Source organism: Mastomys coucha, unplaced genomic scaffold (genome assembly GCF_008632895.1).
Source record: "Mastomys coucha isolate ucsf_1 unplaced genomic scaffold, UCSF_Mcou_1 pScaffold13, whole genome shotgun sequence".
In the NCBI taxonomy this organism is placed as follows: domain Eukaryota; kingdom Metazoa; phylum Chordata; class Mammalia; order Rodentia; family Muridae; genus Mastomys; species Mastomys coucha.
The window spans coordinates 38,277,274-38,291,305 of NW_022196895.1; the positions used below are offsets into that span (position 1 = coordinate 38,277,274).

General features: G+C 40.8%; 1 protein-coding gene across 1 annotated transcript in view; it reads right to left on the reverse strand.

Annotated features, from left to right (window-relative positions):
• Lars1 (leucyl-tRNA synthetase 1) overlaps positions 1 to 14,032 on the reverse strand; it is a 59,552-nt gene that overhangs the window by 40,514 nt on the left and 5,006 nt on the right. The window contains exons 3-10 of the mRNA XM_031365570.1: positions 9,979 to 10,066; positions 9,521 to 9,601; positions 6,549 to 6,686; positions 5,295 to 5,456; positions 4,476 to 4,588; positions 3,726 to 3,789; positions 3,454 to 3,521; positions 2,871 to 3,096 (exon numbers count right to left, since the gene is read on the reverse strand). Of these exons, the coding sequence (XP_031221430.1) occupies positions 2,871 to 3,096; positions 3,454 to 3,521; positions 3,726 to 3,789; positions 4,476 to 4,588; positions 5,295 to 5,456; positions 6,549 to 6,686; positions 9,521 to 9,601; positions 9,979 to 10,066 (940 nt within the window). The remainder of the gene's footprint in view (positions 1 to 2,870; positions 3,097 to 3,453; positions 3,522 to 3,725; positions 3,790 to 4,475; positions 4,589 to 5,294; positions 5,457 to 6,548; positions 6,687 to 9,520; positions 9,602 to 9,978; positions 10,067 to 14,032) is intronic.

Below are 14,032 nucleotides of genomic sequence, written 5' to 3' on the forward strand. Positions count from 1 at the left end.
CAGCTCAGTGACTGAGCAACATCTGTGAAGCACAGCCCAGTGACTGAACAACATCTGTGAAGCACAGCTCAGTGACTGGGCACCTGTGGGGCACAGCTTAGAGATGGAGCATCTGCTTAGCATGATTATGGTCAGCCCCTAGTACTGAAGGGACTGGAAAAAAATGTTTGTACTTCAAGTCTGACAAGCTGAGTGGTGGAAGGAGAGAACATACTCCTGAAAGCTGTCCTGTAAGATCCACACATGAGCTATGACACACACACAAATAGTAAATTAAAACTAAAAATAGAGCTGGGCGGTGGTGGCGCACGCCTTTAATCCCAGCGCTTGGGAGGCAGAGGCAGGCGGATTTCCGAGTTCAAGGCCAGCCTGGTCTGCAGAGTGAGTTCCAGGACAGGCAGGGCTACACAGAGAAACCCTGTCTCAGAAGAAAAAAAAAATAAAAACTAAAAATAGAAAGAACAGGAAACAATGTACTGTTAATACTGTTTTTAAGAACTCAGACAAAATGGAAACTGATGAGATATACAAAAACTGCTTCTAGAGTAAAAGACAAACCATTCAAACTCCCACCTATTATAATAATAGCCAAACAGTGGGTGTTTGTGTAGTTATAAACAACCACAAGGAAACTGTCAAGAGACAGTAAGGGAACAGAAAGTGAGGCACAGCACAATATCCATTAAGTATTTGCCTGTAACGTATATAAACCATGAAATATTCCTGGAAGAACACACAGGACAGACACCTTTAACTACATCTGGAAAGGAAAATGAAAAAGTGTGGTTGTCCACTTCCCCTGATGACGCTGAGGGCTGACATTAGGGCCTCACAACACCAGCAAGCTCTCCACTGACTACAACCCAGCCTTAAAAAAGTATTGTTCTTTTTATTTTTTTTTCTTTCTTCTTTTCTTTCTCCCTTCCTTTCTTTCTTTTTTTGTTTCTTTGTTTGTTTGGTTGGTTTGGTTTGGTTTGGTTTTTTTTTGTTGTTGTTGTTTTTTGAGACAAGGTTTCTCTGTGTAATATCCCTAAGCTGTCCTGGAACTCGCTCTGTAGACCAGGTTGGCCTTGAACTCACAAAAATCCATGTGCCTCTGCTTCCCAAGTGCTGGGATTAAAGGCTTGCACGACCATGCCTGGCCATCTTTTGACTTCTGAATCCTGTAAAAGCTTACAAGGTATCAGGTGGGCACAGTGGCTATAATCTCAGGACTTGGCAGGCAGAGGTAGAAGAACTGCCACAAGTTCAAGACCAGGACAGGCTACCAATAAGATGTCTAATACAACCAAAAAGGAAACCAGATGGCTAGGGCTGTAGCCCAGCTGGTACAGTGTTTGCCCAGCAATGTGGGAGACCCTGGGCTCAATCTGCACCATCACCTAACACCGGGTGTCACGGCACATGCCTGTAATCCCAGCACTCAGAAGGCAGAGACAGGAAATTTAAAGTCATCACTGGCTATGTAGCAACCTTAATGCTAGCCTGGGCTACATAAGAGCCTTTCTCAAAAATAACAACAACAACAACAACAACAAAAAACAACAACAACAAAACAACATAAATAAGAAATAAAACTTGGGGGCCGGTGAGGTGGCTCAGCGGTTAAGAGCACCACCTGCTCTTCTGGAGGTCATGAGTTCAAATCCCAGCAACCACATGGTGGTTCATAATGATCCGTAATGAGAAACAAATAAAGAACCTATGGGCCTGAGCGAGCAGGTGCCCGAACACATGGGGGCTGGGGGGGGAGGAGGGTAAAACTCAACTAATTGCAAGACAATGACTATCACATTTTTCTTGTAAAAGGTTATTTCTAGGGAACCAAATACATCATTTACTAAGTAGGCGAAAAGCAGTTCTCACTCCAATATCAGGAACATAGGCAACGTTTTCAAAAACATTATTCTCATGGAGCTATTAACCCAAGGAAGAACTATGTATTTTTACAATCAAATACTTATTAAGCTGAAACAAACTCCAAAAAGAGGACTTTAGGGATCATGCAGTTACTACTTGTAGTGGCTATTCCTGGTTATCAACTTTACTATATCTGGAATGAACTACAATCCAGAATTGGAAGGCTCACCTGTGGCCCTAATCTGGAAGCTAAGAGATACAAGTTTCTGACCTGAATCTTGGCATGGAGATCTTGAGGCATAGTGGCTATGAATCCCAGAAGACAGAAAGAACTCCAAGTTCAAGGTCATCTGGGATTAAAGATGTGGTGGCACACACCTTTAATCTGGGCCACATCTTTTGCTGGAGACCTATATAAGGACATTGGAAGAAGGAAGGCCCTCTCTGCTTCACCTGCTTGCCTTGTGGGACTGAGCAACTGCTGGATCCTTGGACTTCCATTCACAGCTGCTGCTGACCTTTGTTGGGAGTTGGACTACAGACTGTAAGTCATCAATAAATTCCTTTACTATATAGAGACTACCATAAGTTCTGTGACTCTAGAGAACCCTGACTAATACACTACTATACAGTAAAAAGGCACATACAGAGCAAACAGAATGCTGGCATTGGCTGGACACATAGAATGATTCCATTAGATCAAGTTCAAGTACAGCACTTAGCAGGGATGAAGAGGGGCAGAGGCCCCTTTGGCCCCTTTGGAGAGTGAGGATTCAGCATGGCAGAGCCTTCTAGAGAACACTAGGACAGCTCTGTGCCTTCACTCAGGTGGGGCTTGCTTAAGCCAATATACATGTAATAAGTCAAAAAAATGCAAGTGCCCTGCACACATTACCTCACGGATAGTCTAAATGAATAAATACAAAGGCTTTTGATGTTTTTTCAAGCTCCACTGATAATTCTTCCTTCTAACTATACAATGAAAATTAAGAGTATGCTCCCCAACTCACCTCTCCCATTAACTCCTTCACAACCGGCACCACTCCATTGTGCTTGGTGAAGCCTTGGTATGACATATTCCTGGCTGCTCTCTGGGTACAGATGAATATATCTCCATTTGCTGTCTCAAACCCAATGTATTTCATATCAGGCCGAACCCAACAATTTGTCTGTCCAAACATAGTCTCAGGTCTGAGTGTAGCAGCCACTAGGAAGATATTTTTCCCTTTCAAGCCACTAAGAAGAAAAACACATATTTATATTAAAAATGTAGATTCCGTCATAGTTACCTGATTGTTCAAAATGATAAATCAAGACAGACATAGTGGCATCTGTAATCTCAGTACCCAGAAGGCTGAGGTAAGAGCACTAGGCTGCAAAGCAAAACCCAGTCTCCAAAATAATAATAATAATAATAATAATAATAATAATAACAACAACAACAAGAAAGAGGAGGAAGAGGAAGAAGAGGAGGAGGAGGAGAAAGAGGAGGAAGAGGAAGAGGAAGAAGAGGAGGAGGAGGAAGAGAAGTAGTAGTAGTAGTAGTAGTAGTAGTAGTAGTAGTAGTAGTAGTATATTTTTTAACAAACCTACCTTAATTTTGATGGGTATGGTTCAAGTACCTTCAGTTTAACCAGAGTATATTCCTGAGGTCCAACACCCTAAACAAATAAACAAGACAAAGCTCTAAGGGAAAAGATGTGGATTCAACCTGCTACCTACAGAGGGATCTGCTTCTAATTTCTGACATAAGACTCTGGCACATGGGAACTAATTCTTCCTTCTAATGAAGACAGTACTCTTGGTGTGGCTACACTAAGGAGTGTTACCGTAACTACTTGGTGTCTAGTGTCTGAGACAATCACCTCTCCAGTTTGTCTGTCATGATCCATGCAAGGCTGTCCATCTTTTGGGGAATAAATAGTGTACCTAAAAAAAGAGCAATAAGCATTAAATACTGTCATATTCAAGTTACATTGTAATTTATCAGCCACTGTCAATAATACCGCACAATGGTGAGTTATAGCTAAGCCCTTCATCTGAGCCAGTGTCTATAAATCTATGATTCATGCTTTGATGAGTAGTTCTATAAGCACAGGTATTCACATCTCCACATTCATGAAAGGGAACACGACTGAAAACTGTGGTCTAACATTAGTTAGACTGTAAGATAAAGTCACATATGAAGTGTAAGTCACTTTCACTTGATCTACACATAGAAGTATAAGCCAAAACACAAGTAATTTTGCAAGTGGTTTGCTAGGAACACTGAACAGAATCATCCCATTCCCTCTGGTTCTAGTTGCTGAAAATAAAAAAAACAATTCAGAGGAATTAAGACACTGACCAGCAAGAAACTGAAAATGTAGCTCAGTGACAAAATGCCTGTTAAGGAGGTACAGGGTTCTAAATTCAACACAAAAAATATGAAAATAAAAAAAAATAAGACACTGGCAAGAACAGAGGAAAACAAAAGATACAAAATAAGAAGAGAGTGGTAAAAAAGAGAAAAGAGGTAAGACAGATGACAGATGGGTGGACACAGGACACATATACTGAATTGTAATGCAAGAATTATGATTTTTCATTTATTATACTAAAGAAAACAAACTCACCGCTTCCCAAATTTAATTTTATTTCTTTCTCTTAAAGTTAAAAACTGCCACCTGACAAAAGAATCATAGTAAGGATTCACATCCGTGGTTATGAAGGAACGCCGCCAGTCTACCTAGAGAAAGAAAAGGAAAAAATAATTCTATTGTTTTAAAGACTTATTTATCTTATGTGTGCTGGGATCAAAGGCGTGCACCTCCACCGTCCAGCACTTTTCTACTCTTTACTCGAACTTAAAATTAGATCACGTATTAAAAAAATTTCCAGCTCTATATATTGAATACATATAAATCATTAAAATATTTTGTTTAATTGATAGGTTTTACAATCCATATATTCGCTAGGCAGTGGCACATATCTTTAGTCCCCACACTAAGGAGGCAGAGGCAGGAGGATCTCCGAATTTGAGATCAGCCTGTTCTACAGAGTTCCAACTCAACTAGGGATAGATAGACAGAAAATCTCTGTCTAGAAAAACAAAAACCAAAATAAAACCACTGACACATTAGCTAACATATAAGATTTACAATAAATTTAAAAGGAATAATTAAGTAATACAGTCAATATATTCAAGTTAAACATTGGCTCGTCCTATTCTTTAAATAAAATCCTTTTCTACCATTTGCTAATAGATTTATACTAATAAGGCAGATACTGAAGGTTTTTTCCTTACATTAAGTCCTAGTAGTTGTCAATCTAATTCAAATTATTGGTGACATTCAGCCAGAATATATTATTGCATATTTAAGTTTTCTATATCTTTTAAAATGATACAAAAATAAATGCCTTTTACTTTTCTTTAATCAAAGGTGATAGCATACCTTCAAACCTATTTTCTTCAGATCCTGAACAGCCAGTGGTGGGAAATAATCAAGCCAATGTTCTGCTTCAGAAAACTTCACTATGTCTTCATCAGAGAGCCCAAGGGATTTCATAATGTCCCACTGGTACTTAGAAGATCCTGCTTTGGCAGCAGCTTTACTCTGAAAACAAACACAAATTCCACTGAGCATGCCCAACCACTGTTCAGCATCCCATTGTAATTTAGTAATCCTACTTGGTAATTGTTTGTTTCTTTTTAAGAAAGGGTCTCACTGTGTAGCCTTTGCACAACACACAACACACACACACACACAAATTCTAATTGAAATAAGGAAGCTGTAGAAATAGCTCAGGGTTTCTCTGTGTAGCCCTGGCTGTCCTGGACCTCACTCTGTAGACCAGGCTGGCCTCGAACTCAGAAATCCGCCGGCCTCTGCCTCCCAAGTGCTGGGATTAAAGGCTTGCGCCACCACCGCCCGGTGAATTCTCAGCTTCTGAGCCAGCACTGCACTAATGTTGGTTGCTTGGGTAGAATGACTATATCATAGTTGCCGAAGAGTAACATTAGGGGAGGTGGGCAAAAGCCATGCTGGAGCACTGCTGTCCTGAAACTCTTTCAAGTCAAAAATAGATCATTAGGGTAAAAACAATAAGGCCAGGTGAATTTTGATTTGATTTTTTTTAATGAGTATTATATATGGGTGTTTTACCTGCATGAATGTCTGTGTATCATGTGCATGCAGGTACCCAGAAGCAAAAAAGACGGGATCGGGTACCCTAGGACTAGAGTTCTAGTGATCATTACGCCACTATGAGGGAACTGGGACTAGAACATGGGTCCTTTGATTTAATGTACTTTTCATCTTTGTGGGTACATTGTATGCATCCTCATCAGTATCTTTGGTGTACACATGGAAGCCAGGACAACCTCTGGTAGCATCTTCCAGCTTGTCTGAGACAGGGTCTGCTGCTTGTTCGATAATGTGACTCCAGAGTACCTGGACCACAAGCTTCTATGGATTCTTCTCTCTTCCTCCCAGGGAAACAATGGGCTGCTGGGATGGAGATGCTAGACTTACCTGGACAGACCTTTACCCACTCAACCACCTAAGTAGCCTTGATGCAATCCTGCCTTTTAAATTACCAGGTACATTTCATGTGTCAGGTACAGTGCCATGTTGGCTATGTACAAGTAAACCAAACAATGAAAACAATGAAGGCTGAGACAACCGAAACATAAATGACCAGCAGACCTTTTTTCCTTTGGCTTTATCCTTCAGTACTATATCTCCAGGTTTAGCACTGCTTTCTTCCTCTTCCTCTTCTTCCTCTGGAAAATCAGGGGGGCAGCCATACAACTCTATTTCTCTCTTCAGCTTGTCAGCACATGCCTATACCAAGACATCAGGGAGGGCCAAGTTCAGAACTCAAGGAGATAATGCTGTTTCCAAAACCAACTAAAATTGGCTTTCTGACATTTTATGTAACATATATATAGACATATATCATTAAATACATTATCATTATAAAAAACCCAAAAGATGTAAATCACACACCTCAAAATCCACTGATACAATTTGTATTTTATTCACTATCTAGAGTACTCAATGCAGCATACAAATACACTGAACAGCAGAAATGCAAAGATATATAAAACACAATATGTCATTATAGGTAACAATACTAATAATGGTCTTTCATTTTAAAGATTATTGTCGCTGGGCAGTGGTAGTGCATGCCTTTAATCCCAGCACTTGGGAGGCAGAGGCAGATGGATTTCTGAGTTTGAGGCCAGCCTGGTCTACAGAGTGAGTTCCAGGACAGCCAGGGCTACACAGAGAAACCCTGTCTCAAAAAAACAAAAACAAAAAAAAAAGGAGATGATATGACTGCAGTGATACACAGAATGACCTTGCTTTCCAGAGGGACACACTACAAGTCAGATAGATGCATGCTATAAGGGAAAGAAAGATGCATGCTACAAGTGAGATGAAGACTACGGGGGAGAGATGCACAGTACAAAGAGATTCACATTACAAGGGAAGAATGATACAAAAAGGGGTGCATGCTATAGAGATTCACACGAGATGCACACTACAAAAGAAATATATGCTATAAAAGAGATGCCCTCTATGTACTTATAGAGAGAGAGATGCATGCTAAGATAGTCAGGTGGATAGCATGACATCGGCCACTCTCTTCCACAAAGTACACAGAGGAAACAAGAAAGGCTTGAGTGCCTAGGTATGAGCTGCCAGAGCTAAAGCAAAGGCAGCAGACTGTAAGTAAAAGTATTGCGTATTCCCCTTGCCATCCTTTCACCTCTTCTGCAAGTCAGACATTTGCCAAAACAACAGGCTAGGGAATAAGAAGTTCCTGGGCTGGAGGTGCAACTTGGGCATCACAGTGCTTGCCTCAGCCACATGAAGTCCTGGGTTCTATAACCCTATACCACATTCACCAGGCACGATGGTACCATGTGTATTCCAGTACTTAGTAGACAGAGGCAGGTCATCCTAGCTACATAGCAAGTTCAAGAACAGCCTAGGTTACATGAAAAATTATCTTACCAAAACCAAACAAAACAAAAATCCTAATTCTAGTACTTTTAAAATTGTTTTCAGCCAGTTGTGGTGACTCATGCTTTTAATCTCAGCACTCAGAAGGCAGAGGAAGGAGGAGCTCTGTGAGTTCAGGCTAGCCTGGTCTACACGAACTCCAGAACAGCCAGAACCTACAAACTGTCTTTGTAGGTATTTTTTTCTCTAAATAAATAAATAAATAAATAAATAAATAAATAAATAAGAGAGCCAGGCAGTGGTGGCACACGCCTTTAATCCCAGCACTTAAGAGGCAGAGGCAGGCGGATTTCTGAGTTCAAGGCCAGCCTGGTCTACAGAGTGAGTTCCAGAACAGCCAGGGCTACACAGAGAAACCCTGTCTCAAAAAACCAAAAAGAGAGAGAGAAAGAGAGAGAAAGAGAGAGAGAGAGAGAGAGAGATTTTAAATTCTAGTTTTCTGATCCATTTTTCCTTGGAAATTACCACTAAAATAAGCGTTTGTTTTGTTTTGTTTTGTTTTGTTTTTGAGAGAGGGTCTCACTATGTAGATGTGGCTAGCCTGGAAGTCATTATGTAGACTAGTAGACCAGGCTGGCTGCAAACTCAGATCTGCTGGCCTCTGCCTCCTGCATGTTAGGATTGGTTTTTTTTTTTGTTTTGTTTTGTTTTTTGAGACAGGGTCTCACTGTGGACTTGGCTGGCCTTGAAGTCACTGTGTAGATCATGCTGACCTCAAACTTGTAAGACATCCACCTGAATCTACTTCCCAAGCACTGAGATGAAAGGTGTGCATACTATGCACCAGCAACAAATGAAGACATGAACTTGACAAAATGGTCACTATATGATATGTATTATTTTGTGCTTCTGTGTGTACAAATGTATACATCACTGCACATGTTACTTGTTAAAAATAATTACCCAATTTTAACAGATAGGAAAGTATAAATTACTCAAAATACATTAAAAAAAAAAAAGAAATCACTTGTGCATTCCTGTATGCTTTGTGCTTTGTGCTTTTCTCCATGAAACAGGGTCACACAGTGTGTGTAGTTCAGATTGGCCTCAACCCTCAGTGTTCTCTTGTGTCAACTCTGAAGGACCACACGTAGCTAATGTATACTTTTACTTAAGCCCTTCTTCGAGTAGTCTGTGTGGGCACACGCATGCATACAAGTGTGGAAGTCAGAAGACATCTACAGGTGTCAGTCCCGGCCTCCATCTTGAGATAGGCTCTCTTGTTCACTATTCCATATGCCAGGCTAACTGACCCCAAGCTTCTAGCAATTTTCTGCTCCCATCCCCTGGTAGGGGCACGATGACATTATACGTTTGCATGCTCTGCTTTTAGGTGGATTCTGGGTCATCAGGCTTGCCTGGCAAGTGCTTTTCCCATATAGCCATCTCCCTAGCCCTTCCAAAGTGTTTGTAATTAATTTTCACGGGCAGGTAGGTTTCTGAATTCGAGGCCAACCTGGTCTACAGAGTGAGTTGCAGGACAGCCAGGGCTAAATGGAGAAACCCTGTCTCGAAAAACCAAAAAACAAAAACAAAACAAATTCAACTCATTTGGTACAATGTGAAAACCCAATTCCAAAACCAAGAACCTGGCATCATTGTTACTCTAAGCTAAAGAGAAGAAGCAGCCCTCTCTGCAGTCTTACCTTAATAGGCATACCGGTACAGTGTAAGCCAAAGGGAAACAGACAGCTTTTTCCTTTTAATCTCTGGTATCCTACTGCAAACTACAGGAAGAAAGTCAAACCTCAGTGATCGGCATAAATGGTAGATGTATACAAAACGCTAACTTTGACAGCAGCACTTTCTCTCTTCCCAGCTTTAGAACACCAGACACCTACCACTAAACAATTCTAGTGCACTATCCTTTTAATGTTTTTCACCAACACACAAATTTTGAACATGCACATGTCTAGACCACTGAACAAATATACATATGGCATGCAAACAAAACTATAAAAATTCAACTATCGAAATTACTCTTTAAAAGTAAGAATTTGAATTTAATAGGAAATAAATTCTACACCCACAATTTTTTCAACCTGGTATTTATTATAGATCTCCCTATCCTCCCTATCCCATCTTCACAAACTTAGAGTTTTACCTCACACTTGGATAAGGAAAAGGTGTGTCCCAAATGAAGGCGGCCATTCATGTATGGATACGGGAAGGTAACAAAGTATTTGCCCTTGCTGCAAAAAAAATCACGTAGAAAAGAAAACGTTATACTTCTTTCATAATAAACAATGGGTTGGAAAGGATGCTTGGTTATTTAAGTACTCTGTTTAGAGTCTGGTTACTTAAGGAGCTGGAGAGATGGCTCAGTGTTTAAGAGCAATGGTTGCTCTTAAAAGAAGACCCAGGTTGGGTTCTCGGTACCCACATGACAACTCACACCTACCTGTAATTCTTCTGAACTCTGCAGGCACTGCACTCACTGGTACAGTTATGCAGCAGGCAAAGCAACATAATACAAAAATAAAATCTTTTTAAAACCAAAATAAAATTTACCTATTTAAAAGATATCAAGTTTAGGCTGCCAGGGTGGCACGTACCTTTAAGCCCACCACTCGGGAGTCAAAGGCAGGTGTAACTCTGTGAATTTGAGCCCAGCCTGGTTCAAAGAGAATATTCTAGGCCAGCTAAAGCTACAAAGTAAGACTGTCTCAAAAAAGATATTAAGTTTATAAACCCGAAAGTAAAAGGTCTCCAACAATTAAAATAAGGTTGACTTTAAAAACATCATATATTCATAAATGACTGTTTCATGTCTCAGACTATCTTCCTGTTCCACAAGAAGTATTGGTATCACACAGCATAAATGGCACATTTTTAAGTGCTCATTTTTCAGTCAGGATGGAAGGCAGAGGCAAGAGATCTCTTATATAAATAGTGAGCTCCAGGTCATCCAGGGATATATACCGAGGCCTTGTCTCAAAAAAAAAAAAAAAAAAAAAAAAACCTTAAAAAATTTTTATTTTATTATGGTGTGTAGCATAACTGAGCACTTACAAATGCACCCTCCAAGTTATAACTCAGTGACGCCACCCACGTGCGCTCTCTCCTCCCCACAAGGGAAAAGAGAGAACTCTAGTTGGCTTTAGGTCACTCTCTTCTTTTTTCCATAGTTTACAAATATGGGTATGATCTGCAACAAATGTATCACTTAGTGTGGCTCACTCGTGAATTTTACATAAAGCACAGTATGCTTCATGAAGACTTTTACAATTTCCTTTTCACAATATTAATAATATTCCTCAACACTGCTGCATATCTCAACAGCTTGCTCTCTTTTAGAGAACGAGCACTATTGTGATTCATTTTTGATTACACTTCTTTAAAGGGGACTAAACTTGTAAAACCACACAACTGATGCAATGAGCAGTAGGCTAAGGTATAACAACAGATAACGTAGGCCAGCCAGTCCATCTTACTCCCTGTACTCCATTAGAGTACAGCTAAGGAGTAAGCCAAGAGGGCAGATTTTAGAATTAGTGAGCCCTAAAAGCAGTCTACAGTCTCACTGTAATTTCAACAGTTATCAGGAACTAAGCTGGTCTTGCCTGGTTCATACTTAGAAGGGCAGAGCCACAGGTAGAAGCCATGCTTTTAACCCAGCACTGGGGAGGCAGAACCAGCCTGGTCTACATAGCAAGTTTCAGAACATCTAGAGCTACATAATAAAGACCCTGTCTCAAAAGCTTGTGAACTCTTATCAACTTTGAGATATTCATTTAGCCTCTCTGTACCTGTTTCACCATATATAAAAAAACATAGTAAAAAAAAAAATTGTTTATTGGGTTGGGGATAGCTTAGTCAGAGTGCTTGCCCAGGGGACCCAAAGCCCTGGGTCTAATCCCCACCATCACATAGATCAAGCATGATGACACATGGCAGTAATCCTAGGTAGAAGAGATAGAGGCAGAGAATCAACTCAGGTCATTCTGTGCTACATGGAAAGTTTGAGGCCAGCCTGACACAGTGTTAGACCTTGTTTCAAAACAAAACAAACAAAACATGGGAGGTGGGGGACCCTCTAGAAAGTACCAGAGACCTGGGAGGTAAGAGACTTCAAGACTCAAAGGGAGGAACTTTAGATGAAATGCCCAACAGTGGTGAGAGGGAACTTGTAGAGTCCACCTCCAATAGAAAGACAAGACATCAAGTGGAGGAATGGGATTGCCATTCCACAGTCAGTAACTCTGACCCAGAATTGTTCCTACCTAAAAGAACTGCAGGATCAAAAACAGAGAAGAGGCCAGGCAGTAGTGGCACACACCTTTATTCCCAGCACTTGGGAGGCAGAGGCAGGCGGATTTCTGAGTTCAAGGACAGCCTGGTCTACAGAGTGAGTTCCAGGACAGCCAGGGCTACACAGAGAAACCCTGTCTCCAAAAAACAAAAAACAAACAAAAAAGAAACAGAGAAGAGACTGAGGGAAAGGAGGTCCGGTGACCAGCCCAAATTGGGATCCATCTCAAGAGGAGGCTCCAAGGCCTAACACTATTACTGATGTGATGGTGTGCTTACAGACAAGATGGCTATCCTCTGAGAGGCCCAACAAGCAGCTGACCAAGAGAGATGTAGATACTTAGACCCAAACAATGGACTGAATGTCCATTAGGGATGCCTGTGGTTAAATTAGGGGAAGACTGGAAGAAGCGGAGGAGGAGGAGGGGGAAGAGGAGAGCGACCCCATAGGAAGATCAGCAGTCTCAACTAACCCAGACCTCTGAGATCTCTTAGACACTGAGCCACCAACCAGGCAGCATATAGTAGACCCCGGACATAAGCAGCAGAGGACTTCCTGCTCTGGCCTCAGTCAGAGAAGACACACCTAACCCTCCAGAGACTTGAGGCCCCAGGGAATTCAGAGGCCTGAGAGGACATCCGCTTGGGGAGGGTGGGTGATGGGGGGAATGGGATAAGGAACTGTGGGAAGCAGGACTGAGAGGAAGGTAATGGCTGGATAAAATAATAATAATAAAAATAAATAAATAAATAAATAAATAAATAAATAATAATAATAATCCCACACCTTAAAAGGTTGTTAAGCAGATTTCTGAGATCAAAACCAGCCTGGTCTACAGAGTTCCAGGACAGCCAGGCTAATACAGAGAAACTCTGTCTTGAAAATCCAAAAATTAAAAAAAAGAGGACTGGAAAGGTTAAGAGCATCTGCTGCTCTTCGATCAGACCAGAGTTCAGTTCCCAGCACCCACATGGCAGTTCACAACTGTCTGTAATTCCAGTTCCAAGGGATCTGACCACCCTCTTCTGACCTCTGGATGCACCAGGCACCCACATGGTACATGGACATACATGCAAGCAAAATTCCCATAAACATTAAAAAATAATCATAAACAAACATGATAAAAAAGTTTTAAGATTCAACAAGAATATAGTGTTGCCTGGCACACAGAAAATTCAGCTAGCCACCACTACTGTGATCTGAACATACGTATTTTTCTTTTGTTTTTTTTTTGAGACAGGATTTCTTTATATAGGTCTGGCTGTCCAGGAACTTGTTTTATAGACAAGGCTTACCTGGAACTAAAGATGTGCCTACCTCACAAGTGCTAGAATTAAAGGTACGTGCCACCATGCCTGACTTCAATATATGTCAACATATCCAAATTGAGTAATTTAACATAGATTTATTGTGGAATATTTTTTTCTTCTGTTTTTTTGAGACAGGGTTTTTCTATGTAGCCCTGCTGTCCTGGAATTCGCTCCGTAGGCCAGGCTGGCCTCAAACTCAGAGATGTGCCTGTCTTTGCCTCCTAAATGCTGAGATTAAAGACATGCACCATCACGTCCAGCTTTTGTGGCATTCTTTGAGAGGACAATCTTTGCAGTATTTTTCCTCCAATAATCATTGTCTACAATTTGTCTCAAAATTATCCTAATATCAAAGCAATATACATGTTTATTAAATAAGATCAACAAATACAGTGACCCTACAAAATTTTATTCATATTGGGGTAACTATCAGTAAGAATCTCTCTCAAAAAAAGGTGGGGGAGGGGACTGGAGAGATGGCTCAGTGGTTAAGAGCACCGACTGCTCTTCTAGAGGTCATGAGTTCAAATCCCAGCAACCACATGGTGGCTCACAACCATCTTCTGGTGTGTCTAAAGACAGTTACAGTGTACTTA